The 23,478-nt window shown below is 40.9% G+C and overlaps 1 protein-coding gene across 1 annotated transcript in view; it reads right to left on the bottom strand.

Moving 5' to 3' along the window:
- Positions 1–968: 968 nt before the first annotated feature.
- Positions 969–23,478, bottom strand: part of GDI2 (GDP dissociation inhibitor 2) — a 59,071-nt gene continuing 36,561 nt past the window's right edge. The window contains exons 5-11 of the mRNA XM_080669778.1: positions 14,286–14,484; positions 13,889–14,020; positions 7,323–7,422; positions 4,667–4,838; positions 2,724–2,868; positions 2,480–2,534; positions 969–2,394 (exon numbers count right to left, since the gene is read on the bottom strand). Of these exons, the coding sequence (XP_080525904.1) occupies positions 2,248–2,394; positions 2,480–2,534; positions 2,724–2,868; positions 4,667–4,838; positions 7,323–7,422; positions 13,889–14,020; positions 14,286–14,484 (950 nt within the window). The 3' untranslated portion in view covers positions 969–2,247. The remainder of the gene's footprint in view (positions 2,395–2,479; positions 2,535–2,723; positions 2,869–4,666; positions 4,839–7,322; positions 7,423–13,888; positions 14,021–14,285; positions 14,485–23,478) is intronic.

Raw genomic sequence — 23,478 nt, 5'->3', positions numbered from 1 at the left:
CCGTTGGCCTGTGACATAAAGTCCTGATATCTTTGCTCCAGTTTATACATTTTGCATGTCTGACCATACAACAGGCTAATTTTTAAGTTGATAGTTTTGTATGGCCTGAGAATATCCAAATGGCCCTTGGCAGAGAAAAGGTTCCCCACCCCTGACATAAAGCAGTGGTTCTCAACTTGGGCATTTTGTCCCCCAGGATATAACATCTGGACGACATTTTGGTTCTTAGGCGAGGGAGGTGCTCCTGGCATCTAGTGGGTAGAGTGATATCAGAGATGCTGTTAAACATCATTCAATGCACAGGACTGTCCCCCCCATAACAAAGAATTATCTGGCCAAAACGAGTAGTGTGAGATTTAGAAACTGAGCTAAAGTAAATCAAATAATCTGAGTAATAATCTAAATTATTATCCTAATTACTGTAACAGATTAGTCATGTGTCCTAATCATATGAACTTCAGACATAACTATAAGAATCAATATTCAGCCTATAAGAATACCATTAAGATGTCTTCATTCGTCCCATAGCTATTACTGTACATGCTATCAGAGAAAGGAGATCCCAGTTAAAAACAATTTCTAATTACAATTTAAATTACATGAAAATCTTTAAAGCACCTACCCATCTGATAATTACCTTGTTCTCTTACAAATGCTACCTATAAGCAGAACTATCAAAGGCAATTAACTTGCATTTGAACAAAGAGTACTTGTTAACCACCACTAAGAATATCTAAGCCCTAGCCAGTTTGCTCAGTGGTTAGAGCGTAGGCCCTCAGACTAAATGGCCTCGGATTTGATTCCAGTCAAGGGCACGTATCTTGGTGGCAGACTCCATCCCTGGTCCTGGTTGGGGCGAATTCGGGAGGCAACCAATCAATGTCTCTCTCTCCCATCAATGTTTCTCCCTCTGTGTGTCTTTCCCCCTCCCTTCCACTCTCTAAAAATTAATGGGAAAATATCCTTGGGTGAGGATTAACCAAAAAAAAAAAAGGATTATCAAGAGTTTCACAGTTATACTGAGTCAAGAATATAATTTAGGGCAGCCGTGGGCAAACTATGGCCCGCGGGCCGGATCCGGCTGTTCTATCCGGTTCTCTTGCTCTCCCCTCTGCTCCTTTACTTTGAATTTATATTAGTTCACACAAACACTCCATCCATGCTTTTGTTCCGGCCCTCCGGTCCAGTTTAAGAACCCATTGTGGCCCTTGAGTCAAAAAGTTTGCCCACCCCTGATTTAGGGTCTACTCACAGTGAAGCCAGACTTGCTTCTCTATCCATCCAAGTTTGAATCTTCACATGCTGTTAGTAACTGAGCACAGTTCCACTCCAGCATCTCTCCTAGCATCAGTTTCAGCTCTACTGAGGGAAATGAACAACTGTATCATGGCCAGCATAATACTTACAGCTCTTAAACACCAGGGAACAAACAGACCAATTGAGAGGGACTTGGTTTCCAGAGTCTGGCTTTATTTTGCAGTACAGAAATCATTTGGAACCATTTTGAGGCAGACATCATTGAAGGAGAGGCTCTGTCAAATCAATACTGCATTGCAGCTTGGTCCATGAAAAGGCCACACCTGGGATATGATAGAAGCTTCTACATTTACCTGCTTTATGATAGGTTTCTATTTCCTTTGCGCTCATCAATTAGATTAAAACACCACACAGGCTTCCCCCAAAATGACTCAAAGTCTGGAGTTCAGTTAGAATTTTAAGCCCACATAAACCAAACCTGTGGTGAGGCTACGTGGACACTATCATAATACTTGACAGGACCAAAATGTAAATCTATAGTGAAAACTTCCGTACACTTTCCCAAATTATGAAATATTTGATTTCAAATCTGCTTAATATTGAGGACAGATGGCACGCAAATTGTACTGGTCCAGCTCTTGAGCAGCAGAAGCACATAACTGTAAAGGCTACACTGATTAAAAGATACAAATACTGTATCAAGATCTTTGTATCAGTATCACAATGTTTTTTTAAAACTTATCCTTCACTAGAAAAAAAAGCCAGCATTGGTTAAACAGTACAGAATATGGTCACCTGCCAATTCTGAACAGCCACTCCATGAATACAAGTTAATACATGATATTAGAAAGGGGAGGAATATTTACTGGTGCAGTGCTCTGCAATCTCTCGGTTTGGATTATAAAAGCAGGCCTTACAATATTGATTTCATACAATATGCATTATTTGCCAAATTTTAAGTCTGTCCTAATTAGATAACATGTACTGCTGTTAGTCTTCCCCATAGATGTCATTTTTCTTGCGCTTCATTTCCTCAAAGTCAAACTCTGAACCTGTCATCCTCTTATAGATGTCTTTAATGTCATCACAGGTTGTCTCAAAGTGAGTTGTAGCATCGTATGTACGGGAAATAAAGATCTGAAAATAAAAATTAAAAAGACTTGAAACTAAGGAAATCTCCCAATAAAACGTGTTAATACCCTTTTCAGATCACCACACTCACCTGGCTTTCTGTGCCCAAATCTTTTGGTACAAGCAGGTCACTGATGCTAATGAATCTGAAGGAGAAAAAGAATTAAGTGAGCAGGTGAGCTGACCCCACACCCATTCACTGCTTTGCCTGAAATTCAAAACCCGAAGGATGAGATTGGTGGAGATGATGGTTCTTTCTTCTCATTGGGTTTGCCCCACCATGGAGCCAAAATTAATCTAGGATTTTAGCTGATATAAATGAACACATCACTTACTTCTGTTCAATTGGTTCCAAGAGCTCCAAAGCTGGTCTGATTTCTTTCTCGGGTTCCTTGGTCTCCACAGTTGTACTGACTATGGCTATGTACTTCCCTTGTGCTGCCACGTTGTGTGCAGAGGAGATCATGCAGACATAGATATCTGGAAACAAGTAATGCCATCTCACTGCCAAGGTTTGTAAAACGGCATCACTCAGGTCTCACCCGTATTTTGAGGGGTGAATTAAAATTACTTGGAATAGACAATACCTTCTAAACTTAAGTTCTATGTATATGGAGGCAAACAGGGTCATAAAATATGCAAATATTCAGCAACTTTTTAGCCTTTTGGAGATCAAGGATTTATGTGGCAGTGAACTGCTGGACTTGAAAATGAAATTTCTCTTCCCAGCATTGTCACAGCTAACTGTGGAAACCTGGCAAACCATATTAACTGCTCTGGGGTCTTCTGCCTCTCTGAACCTTGCATTGCAAAAGGTTTTGAATGGCTAAGAAAGGTTTCATTAAGTACAGATGCTCCTCAACTTACAGAAGGGTTATATCCTGATAAGCCCATCATAAATACCGGAAGTCGAAATACATTTAATACATCTAACCTCCCAAACATCATAGCTTAGCTTAGCACACCTTAAATGTGCTCAGAAGAGTTACATTAGCCTATAATTGGACAAAACATCTAACACAAAGTCTATTTTGTAATATTGTTGAGTATATCAATTCAAAACGGTGCTGAAAAGAAAAAACATTGGTTGTGTAGTTAAATCACTTTTGCACCAACTTGATAAATCATTAAGTCAAACCATCGTTAAGTGGGGACCTTCTATATTGATTTCTCACATATTTAAAATTACAAATCAGCAAAAGCTATTCTTGAGTTGGCATAATAAACTCATATAATTCCATACGTCTACTTGTCTGTATACCACTAAATAACTACATTAACTTCCAAAATAGAAAACAATTACTGGGCTCCCTTTTGTTACTTTCACCGACCCAGGAATCTGCGTGGAAACCCTTTAAAGATTAGTTTAGTACAAGTCCCTTTGTTCTAGTAATAAATCTTCTGTGATTTGGATTCCTATACAGAAAAAAAAAATTAAATACAGATGGCTTTTTTTTTTTTAATATGTTTTATTGATTTTTTACAGAGAGGAAGGAAGAGGGATAGGTAGTCAGAAACATCGATGAGAGAGAAACATCGATCAGCCGCCTCTTGCACACCTCCTACTGGGGATGTGCCCGCAACCAAGTTACATGCCCTTGACCGGAATCGAACCTGGGACCTTTCAGTCCGCAGGCTGACGCTCTATCCACTGAGCCAAACCGGTTTTGGCAATACAGATGGCTTTTAATTGTCTATTTCAAAGCCAAAAACCCCTTTTTAGTTGAATTTTTGTTAAAAGATTTAGGACTTCAGGAAGATGTAGTAGATGAAAACTGCTGGTTAAAGCAAATAAATCAGGAATTACTATTTTAGAAATCCTGATCTTAGAGAAATTTAAGTTGTATGCTAGCACACTGTTAAAATTAGATATAAGTAATAAGTTTACAAATGATGACATAAAAGTACCACTATCATCGTCTCAAAATAGTGGCGTCACTAATAAGCTAAACCTTTACAGGCATATAATGTTGGAACGGGAGAAACTGAACTGCTCATCTTAGTTCAGCCTCTGAATTCCACAGATGAGGAATCGAAGGCCCAAAGCAGTGGATGCAAACCTGAGGGAGGACTCCTAGGCTAATTTAATTTGTCCATTTAATGTGATGATTTAGGATCTCAACTAAAAGGGATCCATCATATGTTGTTTCCCATGTGTTAACAAAAAAAAAATAAATAAGGCTTTTTCACTCTAATAGAGCAAATAAAATTGGATAAAATACAAAGTAAATTTTGTCTACCAAAATTCTACAAACATCTGCTGATCTCCAAAACTTACCTGACTTCCGATTGACCTGGTTCTGCGGAATAATGATCTGGCAGGAGTTGGCATCATTGGTGTTCTTGATGGGGTGACTGAGAATACAGATAACACGGATCACCTGACCCACTTTTTCTACCCGGTCTTTTACATAGCTGGGGTCACAGATGAGCTGCTTACAACGAGCAATCTGTTAACAAAACATTTAAAGATGTTATAGTATTTGGTTTCCATGATGTTTTCAGACAGTATAGCGATGCCATTGTCTCTTGAATATAATCTCTTACTGTTCTCACATTAACTGCAGAAATTTATTGAACTATATAAGATAACTATTAAAACTAGCTCTGCCGACAATCTCTACAAATTTTCCTGGAACAGATTCATTAATTCTAAACCCTATTCAAATATTAGGAAAACTGTTGCAGTGTTCAGAAGTTTTAGAACTAGGCAGATCAGTGTTCATATCCTGGCTTTTTGCAATCTCAAAGGGTGGTGGTTAGGATAAAATGAAACAGTGTAATTAGGGGTTGTCATTATATGAGAAGTACCAAGTAAAGACTCTTTAGTAATAGTACTAGCATTACAAACAAACCAAAATACCATTTTAACACTAGGCTTTTTAAGTAAAACTTAAGTTGCAAGATATATATTTTAGTCTTCTTCCCCTTTATATCAAAGCTTTGAAATTTAATACAAACCAACCAAAATGATTCTCATTTTAACACTATGCTTTCTAAGTAAAACTTAAGTTACAAGATATATATTACAGTCTACTTCTCTTGTATATCAAAGCCTTGAAATTTCCTAAGTAGTACCAGCTGTGTGAAGCAAAGAAGAATGAGGGGGGGTGAGGAAGGGCTGCAATAAAAAGGATTTTGAGCCCTGGCTGGGTGGCTCAGTTGGTTGGAGCATCATCCCGTAAACTAAAAGGCTAAAGGTTTAATACCAGCTGGGGCACATATATGGGAGGCAACAATCAGTGCCCACCCCCCTGCCCCTCTCTAAAACAAATAAAAACATATCCTCAGGTGAAGATTTAAAATGGACTTTTAGATAGCAAGTAAAAACATTAACCAAATTTCCCGAACACCTATTATGCTGAAAAGGCATAAGGTAGTTAACAAAAGATCTGCAACAGTAAAAGTTCAGATGGCCAACTACTGAGTATTGCTTACATGGTCTTAACCCATGGAATACCAAAATATTCTTTGTGCCCAGCCGGCATGGCTCAGTGGTTCAGCGTTGACCCAGGAACCAAGAGGTTGCCAGTTCAATTCCTGGTCAGGGCACATGCCTTAGTTGCAGGCTCCATCCCCAGTGTGGGGCATGCAGGAGGCAGCCAATCAATGATTCTCTCTCATCACTGATGTTTCTCTCTCTCTATCCCTCTACATTCCTCTCTGAAACCAATAAAAAAGAAAGTGTGTGTGTGTGTGTGTGTGTGTGTGTGTGTGTGTGTGTGTGTGTGTGTATTCTTTATAACTTAGTTTCTGAGTTTCCTTTTTGAGCATTTCTATTTGTAAGAGGCGACAGTTCATAGAAGTGGAATAATCTGGTTTGCAGACCAATAGCATCTGCCTCGTCTGAGAGCCTGAAAGAAAATGTAGTCCCACCTCTGAACATTTACTGAATCAGAATGTGCCCTTCAACAAGATTCTATGGCCCGGCAGGTATGGCTCAAGTGGTTGAGCATCAACCAATGAACTAGGAGGTCACAGTTCGATTCCCAGTTAGGGCACATGCCCAGGTTGCGGGCTCTATCCCTGTAGGGGGCATGCAAGAGGCAAGACCATCAATGATTCTCTCTCCATTGATGTTTCTATCTCTCCCTCTCCCTCCCTCTCTGAAATCAATAAAAACATGTATTTTTTAATTAACTATGATTTATATTCAATTCAAATTTTAGACACTACTCAAAACTCCACCTAGCCAGCTCCACAAATGAACCCCAAATTAAATGTTAACAATTAACACTGATGCCAGGCCAGCATGGCTCAGTGGCTGAGGGTCAACCTATGAACCAGGAGGTCATGGTTCAATTCCCTGTCAGGGCACATGCCCAGGTTGCGGGCTTGATCCCCAGTATGGGCGTGCTGGAGGCAACCGATTGATGATTCTCTCTTATCATTGATGTTTCTATCTCTTCTCTCCCACTTCCTTTCTCTCTGAAATATATATATATATATATATATATATATATATATATATATATATATATATATATATATATATATAAACATGGTTAATATTTAACAATTTATTAAATTACTAGAGGCCCAGTGCACATCATAACAACCAGTCATTCCATTGTTCTGGTCACTTGGCTTTTATATATATATATAGATAATAACGAAACAGTATTGCCTAATAAGCCCATCTGAGACAGGCATCAACCCACAGTATATACCACTTAGCACTCATCCACAATGCATATTTTATAGTCTCAAGAAGCAGCAACCATTAACAAAACAAAGTATTGATCTGTTTTCTTAAAGCACAGACTCAGTAACTAGTCCTTAATCATAATGAATACCAGTTTATTATAAGAAATCAGATAACCATGTAGTCTAAAATCTAGCATCAGTGCCCATACCAAATTTAAGTACTTATTAGATAACAATGTTTTCTTCACCGAGAACACAGTATATTTTAATTGTAAATGCTACTTTACCTCTCCTTCAGATTTAACACCAATCACTTTTCCATTTTGCACAATTATTTCTTCAATTGGTTTATTCAGCATGTAGGTACCTCCATAAATAGCACTTAGCCTAGAAAATTTTTTAAATTACAATTGGTAATTTATAATTGTTTAAACTACTAAAGTCTACTTTCTTAGATCTTAAAGAATTATAAGAAATATATCTGCTCAAGTTTCTTCCAAAAGGCATTAGTTTAAAAGTCATTAAAGCATCAATTATAAAAAATAATGAAAACCATGTAAAGATGTATCATATTCAGTAATGAATATCAAGTAAGAAAAAAAAAGGACCAATAATGAAAGAATAGCTTAAATGTGTCTAATCCTCTTGCATATAAATAAAACTATCAAGAGGCATCGGACAGTGACTAAACGCAAGCAGAAACTGGGGGAAAAACTTGAAAGGAGGAAACTGGATGAAATCTTTATGTAGTTTATATGAATGAGTCTTCCCCTGAGGTTAAGAACTCCCCAGGCCTTATAACATGGAATAGCTATAACAGAAGAAAAAGCCTGCGGTCTTATTGTCTTAAGATGACATAGGATAGAATTTGGGGTTGTTAATGGAGAAGAAAATTGGGGGCTCGGAGGAGGGGAACCCTACAAACAGTACCACCAAATCTCTAAAATCTCTTTCATCCTTAACTAACTCCAGAAGTACTTGCACATGAGGAAGACTCCAAGAAAGGCAGCAAAAAAGCAGCAGTTGAAAAGCAAAAAGACTTGAGCAGAGATTACAGCTGTAGGTCATAAGGACAAACGAGTCTGAAGTTTGAAACTGCCTTATTAAATTAGGAGTTTGGCAGACACCCTGGGCTTCCCAAGAAAAGCCTAGGACCACACCTACTGTACCAAGACTAATAAGTCAGCCAAGAACAAAAGATCCCCTTTAAAAAGGCATAAAATCAAACCTCCAAAATTCAAAGTGAATTTATCTGTCTATTTGAAAATTAATACTCTTCAGAGAAAGACTCCAGCATATATGTCCAGTATACACTATAAATTACAAGACATAAAAAAAATGTGATCCAAAGAGGATAAGCAATCAACATAAACTGACCCATATTACTACTGCTAAAAAAAAAAATGAGGAAGGTTAAAGACAACTATTAGAAATACTAGAGGCCCGGTGCATGAAATTCGTGCACGGGGGTCCCTCAGCCCAACCTGCACCCTCTACAATCCAGGAGCTCTCAGGGGATGTCCTACTGATGGCTTAGGCCCACTCCCATGGTTCTCTGCTCTCTGCAGGGCCTGGGGGTTTCGCTGCAGCCATGGAGATGAAGCCCCCATGCCCTGCTGTCCGCTCTCTGCCTGCCGCCGCCATGCGCCATGCGAAGGAAGCCCCAATGCCCTGCAGTGTGCTCTGTCTGCCAGGCCTGGGGGCTTCGCCGATACTGACACACTAAGGAAGCCCCCAAGCCCTGTTGTTCGGGCTCTGTCTGTGGGGCCTGGGGGTGTTCCCGCCGCCACCTTGCTAAGGAAGCCCCTAAGCCCTGCTGTCCGGGCTCTGTCTGCCATGTTTGGGGACTTCCCCGCCACTGCCGTGCTAAGGAAGCCCCTAAGCCCTGCTGTCCGGGCTCTGTCTGCCATGTTTGGGGACTTCCCCGCCACTGCCGTGCTAAGGAAGCCCCCAAGCCCTGCTATCTGGGCTCTGTCTGCTGGTCCTAGGGCTTCCCCGCTGCCAACACGCTAAGGAAGCCCCCAAGCCCTGCTGTCTGGGCTCTGTCTGCTGGTCCTGGGGCTTCCCCGCTGCCAACGCGCTAAGGAAGCCCCCAAGCCCTGCTGTCCAGGCTCTGTCTGCCGTGTCTGGGGCAGATCCAGCCTCGCCGCTTGGTCCCCGCGAACCCCTGCGGGGCTGACAGGCCCAGATGCTGCAGCAGCGGTGGAGCGGGGAGGCTGGACCCACGCCCTCCAGCGGTGGATCCAGCCTCGCTGCTCCGGCGGACAGGCCCGGACACTCCAGCACCGGGGCTGAGGGGACTGGGCACCATCTTGTGGCTATGGGGTCCACCATTTTGTCGCAGAGTGACAGTTAATTTGCATATTACTCTTTTATTAGATAGGATGATCAAGGATATCCGGATCGGTGGCTCAGTGGTTAAGAGTGTCAGCCCGTGCACGAAGGGTTGTGGGTTCAATTCCTCATCAAGGGCATATACCTGACTTACAGGTTCACAATTTGGGCATGTGTGGGAGGCAACCTCTTTCACATCAATGTTTCTCTGTCTCTCACTCTCCCGCCTCCCTCTCATCTCTCTAAAAATAAATTGAAAAAAATATCCTCAGGTGAGGATTAACAAAACAAAACAAAAAAGAAAATTTGCAAACATCCTTGTTCAAGGATACATGTTCAAGAATGTTATAAATATATTTAGGAGAGTCAAAATGAGCTACACAGAATCTCACAAGATAAATTAAAACTATATCTGAAAATAGAAATTCTAGATCTACAAAGTACAATATTGAAAAAAAATTAAAACTCATTGAAAGGGATTACCAGCCTATTGGAAATAAGAGAAACAAGAGTCAGTGAACTTGAAGACAAATGAACAGGCATTATCCAATGAAGTAAGGAGAGGGAATAAATACACAAAATGAACAGTGCTGGCCAAGTAGCTCAGTTGACTGGAGCATCCTCTTCATAGGCCAATGTTGTTCAATCCCCAGTGTAGGCACAAGAATCAACCAATGAATGCATAATGGCTGGAACAAATTGATGTTTCTCTCTCTCTCTCTCTAAAAATCAGTACAGGCCAGCCAGCATGGCTCAGTGGTTGAGTGTCGACCTACGAACCAGAAGGTCAAGGTTCAATTCCTGGTCAGGGCACATGCCCAGGTTGCGGGCTCCATCCCCAGTAGGGGGTGTACAGTAGGCAACCGATCAATGATTCTCTATCACTGATGTTTCTATCTCTCCCTCCCTCCTCTGAAATCAATAAAAATATATTTTAAAAAATAAAAATCAACATATAAAAATGTTTTTTAAAATGAGCAGGGCCTCAATGACCTATGGAATAACACCAAGAATCTAATGTACAAATAACTGGTGTCTCAGGAGAAAAGAATATGGGATGAAATATCTGGAAAGGATAGTGATTTAAAAATTACCAATTTGATATGAAAAATGACCTTACACGTTCAAGCATTTTAACAAATGCAAAGCAAAACCACACCTAGACAAATCCTAGTGAAAGTGCCAAAACCTAAAGAAATTTTTGAAAATAGCTAAAAGAAAAAAACCCACTATCCAGGGGTCCTCAAACTTTTTAAACAGGGGGCCAGTTCACTGTCCCTCAGACCATTGGAGGGCCGGACTATAGTTTAAAAAAAAAAACTATGAACAAATTCCTATGCGCACTGCGGGCCCGGTACGAGTTGGCTCTAAGCAGGACAGGCAGCAGCACCCGGCGGGCCGGATAAATGTCCTCGGTGGGCCATAGTTTGAGGACCCCTGAATTCTATACAAACTAGTAGTGACAGCTAACATACACAAATTCATACACACACACAAACTAAATTTTAAAAATTAAAAGAATAGCCCTGACCAGTGTTGCTCAGTGGTTACAGGATCAGCCCAAGCACTGAAGGGTCGTGGGTTCAATTTCCGATCAAGGGTAATCCAAACCTGGGTTGCAGGTTTGATCCCCGGCTCTGGTTGGGTTGCATTGGGGAAGCAACCCATTAATATGTCTCTGTCTCACATCAAAGTTTCTCTCTCTCCCCACCTCACTTCCTCCTACTCTGCATTATTAACTCAGTGTCAATACCCCTTCATAATAAAAATTCTCAGCAAGATACAAATACAAAAATTTTTAATCTAGCTCTAGCTGGTTTGGCTCAGTGGATAGCAGGGGTGGGCAAACTTTTTGACTTGAGGGCCACAATGGGTTCTTAAACTGGACCGGAGGGCTGGAACAAAAGCATGGATGGAGTGTTTGTGTGAACTAATATAAATTCAAAGTAAAGGAGCGGAGGGGAGAGCAAGAGAACCCTCTGCTCTTTCGGCTCCACGGGCCGGATAGAACAGCCGAATGGGCCGGATCCAGCCCGTGGGCCGTAGTTTGCCCACGGCTGGGATAGAGCGTCGGCCTGGGGACTGAAGGGTCCCAGGTTCAATTCTGTTCAAGGGCATGTACCTTGGTTACAGGCACATCCCCAGTAGGGGGTGTGCAGAAGACAGCTGATCGATGTTTCTAACTTTCTATCCCTCTCCCTGTCTGTAAAAATCAATAAAATATATTTTTAAAAAGAAATTTTTTATTCTAGAAAAAAAACATATTTAATAAAATACTGAAAACATTCCCCTTAAGACTTGGAACAAAGCAAGTGTGTCATTCTCACAACTTCTATTCATCATTTTTCTATTAGTCCTAGCCAGTGCATTAAGGCAGGGGGAGAAAAGGAGGAACACAAAGGTTGTTAAGAGAAGAAGCTAATCTCTGTTCAAAGATGAGACAACTGTGTACAAGGAAAATCCCAAGAAATGTATAAAACTAGATATGTCAGTATACATAAATCAATTATATTTCTATATATTAGCCGCAAACAACTATGAAAATAAACTTTCATTAACAGCAACATCAAAATAACCACACTTATGACTAAATTTGAACAAAAAAAAAATGCTAGATCTCTACAATGAAATCTACAAGACATTGCTGAGACAAAGAAAACCTAAATATATGAAGAGAGCAAATTCATGCATTGGAAAACTCAGTATTATTAAGATAATTCTCCCCCAAATTGATCTACAGATTTTATTAAATTTATTGGGATGACACTAGTTAGTAACATCATATAGGTTTTAACTGTACATTTCTATGATACATAATCTGTATATTGCATTGTGTAACCACCCAAAGTCATCTCCCGTCACCATATATTTAGCCTCCTTTATTCTTTACTACCCTCCTGATCTATAGAGTTAATTCATCCTGATCAAAATCCCAGCAAGCACTTTTTCTAGAAATTGACAACCTGTTCTAAAATATATATGGAAATACAAAGGACCTCAAATAGCCAAAACATTTTGAAAAAGAACAAAGATGAGGACTTGAATTACCTGATTTCAAGACTTACTATAAAACTATAATATTCAGGACAGTGTGGTAATGGCATAGGAAAATTAAATAGATCACTGGAACAAAAGACACATATATGGTCAAATGATTTTCTGCAAAGGCACCAAGACAACTGGAAAAAAAATCTTTCCAACAAATGGTGCTAGAACAACTAAATATCGGTATGAGAAAAGTGAACTATGAGCCCTAGCTCACCCCATACACTAATATTATTTCAAGATGAACCACAGATTGAAACACAAAGCTAAAACTATAAAGCTTTTAGAAAAAGACCTAAGAGAACATCTTTATGCTCTTGAGCTTTCTTAGGACCCCAAAAGCACTAAACATTGAAAAAAAAAAAAAAAAAGAGAGAGCCCAGCATGGCACAGTGGTTGAGCATTGACATGAACCAGGAGAGGAAAGAAGGTTCAATTCCCAGTCAGGGCACATGCCTGAGTTGTGGGCTCGATCCCCAGTGTGGGGGGTGCAGGAGGCAGCCGAAAAATGATTCTCTCTCATCATTGATGTTTCTCTCTCTCCCTCTCTCTTCCTCTCTGAAATCAATAAAAATATTTTTTTAAAAAGATACAACATAAAAATATAAAGCTTCTGCCACCGATTGGAAGAAAACATTTATAATGCATATATCTGACAAAAGACTTGCTGCCAGGATACATCAAGATCTCCTACGTATCACAAACAAAGACAACCCAATCTTTAAAAATGTACAGAAGACATGAACAATCACACCACAAAATTATACTAACTGCCAACAAGCTCATGAAAAGGTGATCAATATTAGTCCTCAAGAAATGCAAATTAAAACCATAATGAGATACCATTTCACACCTACTGGGTAGTTTCAACTAAAAAGACTGACAATACAAATGTTAACAAGCATATGGAGCAACTAAAATTCTCAGGCATTGCTGAGTATAAAGTGGTACAATCACTCTCTCAAGTATCCATAAAGGCAAGGGGGTATATTCACATAATGGAATACTACTCAATACTTTTTAAATGAACTACCACCAGCATGTGTATCAACATAAATGAATCTCAAAAATATTAAGCAAAGGCCATACACAAATGAGTGCATATTGTATTATCTCCTTTATATAAACTTCAAAAACAGGCAAAAGTATTTTATAGTGATAGAAATTACAAATGTAATTGTTATGGTTGGGGGAGGTGATTATGAGATGATACACGGGAATTTTCTGGAATAAGAAAAATGTTATCTTGATACTGCAGTTTTTATTACACGTTTATACATTTATCAAACTCAACATTTTTACTGTAGCTCTGTGGTTTTGTTGTATGTGAATTTTACTTCAAAAATAAAAAGCATCTCATTATTCACAGGCATATCTTGTCTCATTTTTCACAACCGTATCTCATATACTTCTGTTGAAGATGAAGTTCAGAATCAGTGGGGTTTTAGCAAATAGGTTAAATATGGGTTCTTACCTTGCAAATCCTTGTGGCAACTCTCCAAGGCCATACAGTGGATAAAGGTACGGGCTTTTGCCATATCTTGCCAAAGACTCACTGTAAAGTTTAATCCTATTAATGGTTTCACAACATGGTTGATCTAAATAGCTGGAGAAGAGGAAATAAATATAAACAAAAGGCTTCGGTTTTCATTCTTGTGTTCAATTTAAGATCTTTTTCTGCAGAGATTTCAACTAATTAATTACCTTTGCATTTTACTTATAAGGTTCTAACATTAATTTGCAAGTAGAACCTCTTCTTTCAGTGTATGACATGACTATATATTTGTTTAGCTAGAATTTCCACATTGGAGAACTAGGAAATTCAGTTAGCATTCCAAAAAATATATAAATCTAAAAACCAGAAAACTTACTCATCAGTTCTGTAAAGCGCCAGGGCATGACCAGTAAAATCTATAACATCTTGGCCCAAATCAAATTTCTTATACACCTCTCGCATTGCAGTCTTCTTAGGATCAATACCCTCAAACGTTCTAGCATCATTTTCATCGAAGTTGGCAACATATACTAGGAATTTTCTGAAGCGACGTTTTTCAAACAGCCCCATTAAGCCTAAAAGATAATTTTTCAAAAAGCACACACTCACAATAAAACACTGGAGAAAAGAAAGTATGAAAGGAAAAGTTTAAATTTGCCATGTTATTATCTGAGGCTCTTCTAACACAGTGTGCAATTTAACAAGTTAACTGCCACGATATTTTGAATTTAATTAAAAAAGGTCCGCTGCTTGCGTCTATAGACGCTTATGGCGTACACATGGTTAAGAAATGAGCGTTTGGACAACTTTAAAATAAATTGACATAATTACAACAGATCAGTTAGGTCTTTAATTTTAAAGTACAATTACAATTACAACCAGTACTTAATTAAATGTAGTATGTCTAGTTATGTTTCTTATTAGGTACAAGGTAAACATGAATTTGCAAAAACTATTTATTCACGAAGGCATCCAACTGAATGTTCTTTTAACAACTCTGATTGATACTCGGCCAACTGCCTAAAATTCTGAATACTCTTCCTTATCTGTATTTAGATGTTGATTATACTGCTAGTCACTTACTTTAATGAAGTCCTAAATAATCAGTTCACTGCTTTGTACACTAAGAAGTAGTACATTATCCTATATAATAAAAGCCTAAGTGGCATCCACAAGATAGCCGCGCACACAGAGGAGGTGGGGCCTGGGGACCGCTCCATGCCGTGACTCCGCGCGGCACGGAGGAGGTGGGTCACGGCAGGGGAGGGCAGTTGTGGGTGATCAGGCCGGCAGGAGAGGGCAGTTGGGAGCCATCAGGCCGGCAGGGAAGGGCAGTTGGGGGCCATCAGGCCAGCAGGGGAGGGCAGTTGGGGGCCATCAGGCCAGCAGGGGGGCCATTAGGCATCAATCAGGCTGACAGGGGAGCGGATAGGGGGTGATCAGGCTGGCAGGCAGAAGCGGTTAGGGGCAATCAGGCAGGCAGGCGAGCGGACAGAGGCCAGTGATCCCGGATTGTGAGAGGGATGTCCAACTGCCGATTTAGGCCCGATTCCTAAACTGGCAGTCGGACATCCCCCGAGGGGTCCCAGATTGGAGAGGGTGCAGGCTGGGCTGAGGGACACAACCCCCGTGCACAAATTGTGTGCACCGGGCCTCTAGTATAGCTATAAATGACCACATAATAAACCCTCAGACATTCCTATTAGCTCCTACTACTAGTATACAGCAAGTAGAAAGACAAGGGCAAAGAAAAATAAAATTTTCTGGTTTTACAATCTTTTTCCCCCTTACCTAAACTGTACAACTACTTCCAAAAACAACCATAGCTTTAAAAACAACAAATTCTCAAATGTTTCTGTTTTATCTGTTGGTAGTTTAATGTTTTGATATTTTTAACATTCTTTCTCAAGACTATAACTGAAAGAAACAAAACTGAAAATTCAAATGATCATGACCTGACTGGGTAGTTCAGTTGGTTAGAGCATCTTCCAGATATGCCAACTTGCAGGTTCGATACCAGATCATGGCACATAAAAAAATCAACCAATAGCCCTAACCAGTTTGGCTCAGTGCATAGAGTGTCACCCTGTGGACTGAAAGCTTCCAGGTTCGATTCCGGTCAAGGGCATGTACCTTGATTGTGGGCACATCCCCAGTAGGGGGTGTGCAAGAGGCAGCTGATCGATGTTTCTCTCTCATTGATGTTTCTAACTCTCTACCCCTCTCCCTTCCGCTCTGTAAAAAAATCAATAAAATATATTTTTTAAAAATCAACCAATAAATGCGTAAGTGGAACAACAAATTGGTATTTCTTTCTCTCTTCTCTCTCAAATCAATAAAAAAATGTATAAATGATTATAAGGCTATTAATGACAGCTGACTACATTTTTTACAACCTACCTTTAAAAAATGAACATAATGGAGAAAGAAGAACAAAGTAGGTGAGATATCAATACCAGATTTCAAGCTGTACTACAAAGCCACTGTTCTCAAAACAGACTGGTACTGGCACAAGAACAGACATATAGACCAATGGAATAGAATAGAGAACCCAGATATCAACCCAAACCACTATGCTCAATTAATATTTGACAAAGGAGGCATGAACATACAATGGAGTCAAGACAGTCTCTTCAATAAATGGTGTTGGGAAAATTAGACAGATACATGCAAAAAAATGAAACTAGATCACCAACTTACACCATACACAAATATAAACTCAAAATGGATACAGGACTTAAATATAAGACGGGAAACCATAAAAATACTAGAGGAATCCACAGGCAGAGAAATCTCAGACATATGCTGAAGCAATTTCTTCACCAATACCACTCCTAGGGCAATGGAAGCTAAAGAGAAAATAAAGAAATGGGACTACATCAAAATAAAAAGCTTTTGCCCAGCAAAAGACACCAATAACAAAACAACAAGAAACCCCACTGTATGGGAGAACATATTTGCAAATGTTATCACTGATAAAGGTTTAATCTCCAACATCTACAGGGAACTTATACAACTTAATAAAAGATAAATGATCCAATAAAAAAATGGGCAACGGACCTAAATAGAATCTTTTCGAAAGAAGACAGAAGGAAGGCCAAGTGACAATGAAAACATGCTCAAAGTCACTAATTATCCGAGAGATGCAAATCAAAACGACAATGCAGTACCATCTCACACCTGTCAGAATGGCTACCATCAACAAATCAACAAACGACAAGTGCTGGCGAGGATGCGGAGAAAAAGGAACCCTCGTGCACTGCTGGTGGGAATGCAGACTGGTGCAGCCACTGTGGAGAACAGTATGGAGTTTCCTCAAAAAACTAAAAATGGAACTCCCATTTGACCAAGTAATCCCACTTCTAGGATTATATCCCAAGAAACTAGAAACACCAGACAGAAAGGATATATGCACCCCTATGTTCATAGCAGCACAATTCACCATAGCTAAGATTTGGAAACAGCCTAAAGGCCCATCAGCAGATGAGTGGATTATAAAACTATGGTACATCTACACAATGGAATACTACACTGCTATAAAAAAGAAGGAATTACTACCATTTGTAGCAGCATGGATGAACCTGGAAAGCATTATGCTAAGTGAAATAAGCCAGGCAATGAAAGAAAAGTAACACATGATCTCACTCATTTATGGAAAATAAAGAACATTATAACCTGATGAATAAGAAGATAGATACAGAGGCAGTAAAGCATCGAACAGACTGTCAAATCACAGCGGAAAGGCTGCAGAGTGTTGGGGAGGGGGGGAAAGAGATCAACCAAAGGACTTGTATGCATGCATATAAGCACAACCAATGGACACAAGACACTGGGGGGGGTGGGATGAGGGCATGCGACAGGGGTTAGGGGAGGCTGGGGAAAGGTCAATGGGGGAAAAAAAGGAGATATATGTACTAATATATGTAATATTTTAAACAATAAAAAAATAAAATAAAGTAGAAAACTCAAAAAAAAAGAAAACCCTAAAGACTCCATCAAAATAAAAAAATTTAGAATTGTTAAAAAAAATAAATAAAATTAAAAAATAAAAAATGGGTAGAATGCATACATAGTAAAGACATAACGCTAAAAAGAAGTATTCTATCACCATATCATCACCATAGTTAAGACACAAGTTTAATTGTCTGGTGTTGGGTGAAAGACTAAAAAAGAAACATGAGTCACCACTGTAACGTGCTTATGAATCAGGTATATTCTGGTGGACGCTGCCTGCTGGAACCTAAAGCTACCACCAACAGCTTATTGGGGATTACTGCGTAACTTTTTTTAAAAATCAAAATAAAAACCTAGTGTCTTCTTAAATTCTCCTCCCTTTCGTCTTTTTTCGTTCCCTCCCTCCCCTCATCATTATGTCTGGTGATCCTGTTTCACAGCCGAGCAGAGGTGCTCCTACAGTTTCTCCACCCCTTCCATGGTACCATGCATAATGCCAACTAGTGATCACCATCACTAGCAGTATGGCATCAGAACCACTGCGATTACAAACATTTTAGAGATCCAGTGCTCATTCTTAAAGTCATAATTGAAAGAGTTAAAATATTTCCCACTGTATAATTTTTATAACAACTGCTTCAATAATGATGCCTTCCTATTTAAAACTATACCCCCCATACTACCTCAGCGTTCCAACTTTCTATACAGCATTATCATCATCACTAATGACCCAGGCATTGAATTTGTGTACATTAAAAGGAAATTAATTAGAAGGTTGCCGGCGGGGTGGGACTGGGCGAGACAGGCTGGACACACTCTGAAGCCAACCTCCCGTGATCCCTTAGCTGGCATCTGTGGAGGGAGCAGGGTCCCTCCAGCAGGTGGGTCCCTTGGCCTGGCCAAAACCGGTTCTTTGACATCCCCCAAGGGGTCCCAGAGTGCAAGAGGGCACTCTGCAAAGTTGCTGTCATACAGGGTGTGGACCACAAATGCAAGTGTGCAATAAACCGGATTTAGGGCCAACAGTGCCCCAGCAACAACATAACCCATGGCCAAAAGTAGAATCACGCGTCCTGGCAAGGAATTGGGCTCCCTCCTCTCTGATTTCGGGGTGCATCACCCGAAAACTGCCGCTACCAAGTCACTGCATCTCGGCAGCTCCTGCGTTGAAGCTCTGCACCTTGGCAGTCAGTGAGTGTCATAGCGACTGGTAAGATGGTCAGACACTTAGCATATTAGCCTTTTATATATATAGATAACATACTTTTCCTTATTTACTTATAGCCAGTCTCCTACTAATGTAAACTCCAATAGGGAAGCAATTTTTGTTTACAATTTTCCTTCTGTTGAATCCTCCCTACTCCCAAAGCCAGAAGAGTACCTGGCACATAGCAAGTGCTCAATAAATATTCAATCCATATAATCTTATGGGAGCAAATATAAAAGAAGTAGACTTATTCTTATATTGGGTATACCATATAAAAACAAAAATATTAAAATTATATTAAAAAATTAGGAGAGAAACCAAGATGGCGGCATAGGTAAACACCTCAACTGCTGCCTCGCACAACAATTTCAAAACTACAACTAAAAGACAAAATAAACATCATCCAGAGCCACAGGAAGGCTGGCTGAGTGGAAATTCTACAACTAGAAGGAAAGAGAAAAGCACACTGAGACTCAGAGGAGCCGCGGAAGGCAGAGGTATGGGGACCCGCGCGTGGAAAGGGCTGGCAACTGAGTACACAGCAGGCTTTCTCAATCAGGAGGGAGACAAAAGCTCCTGACTGCTCTGAACTCCAGTTCCACGCGAGACTCTGGGGACCCAGACGTATACAGGGAGAAACTGGAGTGTCTGGCAGCAGGCGAAACTCAAGGGCGGCCTTCTCTCAGAGGTGCTTGCAGTGATTACCGCGGGACACTGAGAACCAGGGGGCCTCTTAGGGCAGGGCTGACAGGAAGCCATCACTGTTTGCCCCACCCTGTGATCCCACTCCACGAAGCCATAGCTGTTTGCTCCGCCATGAGACTCCGCCCTATCCAAGCTGAGCACAGAGGCTTTTGCATATGACTGGCCTGGTACCTTGAATTTTAAACTTAACTACAGCTGAATCAGTGAGACCCAGAACATCCAAAAGAAGGCCCAAGGATCCGCAGCAGCTTGCATTGCTTCACAGCTGGGCCTCATCTGGGCACCTCCAAAACCCAAACAAAGAAGAGGAATCTGCAGATCTCTCCGTAACTCCTGCTGGGTGGCCTCAGGCAGAAGCTAAATTAGCACCTCCTTGGAGATCCAAAAGCCAGTGTACCCAGGGGTCAGAGTGGGACCATCCAGATTACAATTTCTCAGATCCATAAGGGACACACTCAGGGGGCAGACTCAGTGAGCAACAAAGCCCCACTGAAGCAAGTCTTGCCTCATAAGGGTGTGTCCAGCACAGAAGTTCTCCCATCGTAGACACAGCTGATCCTCACAGCCAATTGGCCTGGAGGTCAATTCCTCCCAGTCATACCAACAACAATCAAGGCTTAACTATAACAAGACTGTGCACACAGCCCACAAAGGGGTGCACCAAGAGTGTCTACCTCAGGTAACTGGGGAGGCTGAGCCACTGGGCCCTATAGGACACCTAGCACACAAAGCCACTCTATCAACTCAGGGAAGCAGCCAAAATGCAGAGACAAAGAAACAGGTCACAAATAAAAGAAATGGAGGAAAGCAAACGACTGGATATAGAGTTCAAAACGACTGGATATGGGTCTCACTGATTCAGCTGTAGTTAAGTTTAAAATTCAAGGTACCACGGTTATAAGGTTTTTCAAGAATTTTCTAGAAAAGGCCAATAAATTTAGTGAGACCCTCGAGGATATGAAAAAGGACCAATAGAAATTAAGCATACACTGACTGAAATAAAGAATAATATACAGAGACCCAACAGCAGACTAGAGGATCGCAAGAATCAAGTCAAAGATTTGAAATACAAAGAAGCAAAAAACACCCAACCGGAAAAGCAAAAAGAAAAAAGAATCCAAAAATATGAAGATAGTGTAAGGAGCCTGTGGGGACAACTTCAAGCATACATAACCAACATCCGAATTATAGGGGTGCCAGAAGAGAGAGAGAGAGCAAGATACTGAAAACCTATTTGAAGAAATAATGACAGAAAACTTCCCCCACCTGGTGAAAGAAATAGACTTACAAGTCCAGGAAGCGCATAGAACCCCAAACAGAAAGAATCCAAAGAGGACCACACCAAGACACATCATAATTAAAATGCCAAGAGCAAAAGACAAAGAGAGAATATTAAAAGCAGCAAGAGAAAAACAGTTAGTTACCTACAAGGGAGCACCCATACGACTATCAGCTGATTTCTCAACATAAACTATGCAGGCCAGAAGGGAGTGGCAAGAAATATTCAAAGTGATGAAGAGCAAGAACCTACAACCAAGATTACTCTACCCAGCAAAGCTATCATTCAGAATTGAAGGGCAGATAAAGAGCTTCAGAGATAAGAAAAAGCTAAAGGAGTTCATCACTGCCAAACTGGTATTATATGAAATGCTGAATAGTATCCTTTAAGAAGAGGAAGAAGAAGAAAAAGGTAAAGATAAAAATTATGAACAACAAATACGTATCTATCAACAAGTGAATCTAAAAATCACATGAATAAAAAATCTGATGAACAGAATAAACTGGTGAATATAATAGAATCAAGGGCATAGAAAGGGAGTGGACTGACAATACTCAGGGGGAAAGGGGTGTGGGGGGTGTGGGAAGAGACTGGACAAAAATCATACACCTATGGATGAGGATGATGTGGGGGGAGGTAAGGGCGGGGGGGTGGGAGGTAAGGGCAGAGGGTGGGGTGGGAACCAGATGGAGGGGAGCTATGGGGGGAAAAAAGAGGAACAATTGTAATAATCTGAACAATAAAGATTTATTTTTTTTTAAATTAGAAAAAAATCTTTCTTAGAGTTAGTCCCCTGAGTAGTGTCTTACCTTCATTTCAAACAGGTTTGACTTTCCTTCATTCACTTGTACAATGAGGTTTACTTACCAAAAAAAACACACGAAAACTTTTAAAACATTAAAAAACCTACAAAATCCAGAGCAGTTTCAGTAAGAGAATACATAAAAGCTCTTCAATTAACTAAGAGGTAACCATACAATTTTTAAAATAATTAGGGTAAAAACAGTATCATAAAAAAATTAAGATATGGCACACAATATAGAATTCTAATGGTAGAATTAGAGTTGCAGGAAGCACAGCTACCTCAGACTGCCACAAGCCCTGGGATTCACTTAGATCTGTGATATCAAAGGTGATTTGTTGATGTCAAGGTGCTCCAGATAAACAGATGCCTCATGGCAAAAAGAATAAATAAACAAGCTAAAGATTTAGCTTTTCAAAGCTATTCATGAAAACGTCTCAAAACATTTCTGAACATACTAATTATGTTCAACATTCTGTAGAGGTCATATACATTTCTCATTGATTTCACAAAAATAACATCTGAACAAGCAGCAAATTATTTACTGGAACCTTGGTGGTTTAGATGGCATCATGAACTATCTATCATGAGAACCAAGAGTGTCTATAGATCTGAAAAAAAGCCAATAGTAACGGTCTACATTACCAGTAATAGAAGTATATTGTCCTAGGAAAGTAATAGTCCACTGACACGGAGCAGACAACATTTGGAGTATTATGTATGGTCTGTTGCAATACTATTATTATATACTAGAGGCCCAGTGCACGAAAATTGTGCGCTGGAAGGGGGGGGTCCCTCAGCCCATCCTGCACCCTCTTGCAGTCCAGGAGCCCTCAGGGGATGTCCGATTGATGGATTAGGCCCGATCCCTGCGGGCAGCAGGCCTAAGCCGGCAGTCGGACATCCTTAGCGCTGCCACAGAGGTGGGAGAGGCTCCCGCCACCGCCGCTACACTCGCCAGCTGTGAGCCCGGCTCAGGGATTCTGGCTGAGTGGTGCTCCGCCTTTAGGATTGCACTGACCAACAGGGGGCAGCTCCTGCGTTGAAAATCTCCCCTCTAGTGGTCAGTGCATGTCATAGCGACCAGTCAGTCGTTCTGCCATTTACTCGATTTCCATATTAGCCTTTTGTTATATAGGACTACTGGCCCCATGCATGAAATTCGTGCACGGGAGGGAGGGTGTCCCTCAGCCCAGCCTGCACCCTCTCCAATCTGGGACCCCTTGAAGGATGTCCTACTGCCAGTTTACAGGAATTGGGACTAAACCAGCAATTGGGACATCCCTCCCGCAATCCAGGACTGCTGGCTCCTAACCGCTCATCTGCCTGCCTGCCTGATTGTCCCTAAACACTCTACCTGCCGACCTGCTTGCCCCCAAATGCCCCCCCACCAGCCGGATCACCCCCAACTGCCCCCCGTGGCAGTGTGCTCGCCCCCAACTGCCCCCCACTGACGGCCTGCTTGCCCCCAACTGGACCCCCTGCTGGTCTGCTCACCCCCAACTGCCTCCCCCGCCGGCCTGATCACCCCCAACAGCCCCCTCTACCTGCCTGATCACCCACAACTGCCATCCCATCCTGGCCTGATCACCCACAACTGCCCTCCCCTCTTGGCTTCTAAC

Source organism: Plecotus auritus (assembly GCF_963455305.1).
Source record: "Plecotus auritus genome assembly, chromosome: 1".
Taxonomy (NCBI): Eukaryota; Metazoa; Chordata; class Mammalia; order Chiroptera; family Vespertilionidae; genus Plecotus; species Plecotus auritus.
Note: the sequence above shows the minus strand (reverse complement) of the source record. Positions and strands in the feature narration are given on the sequence as shown.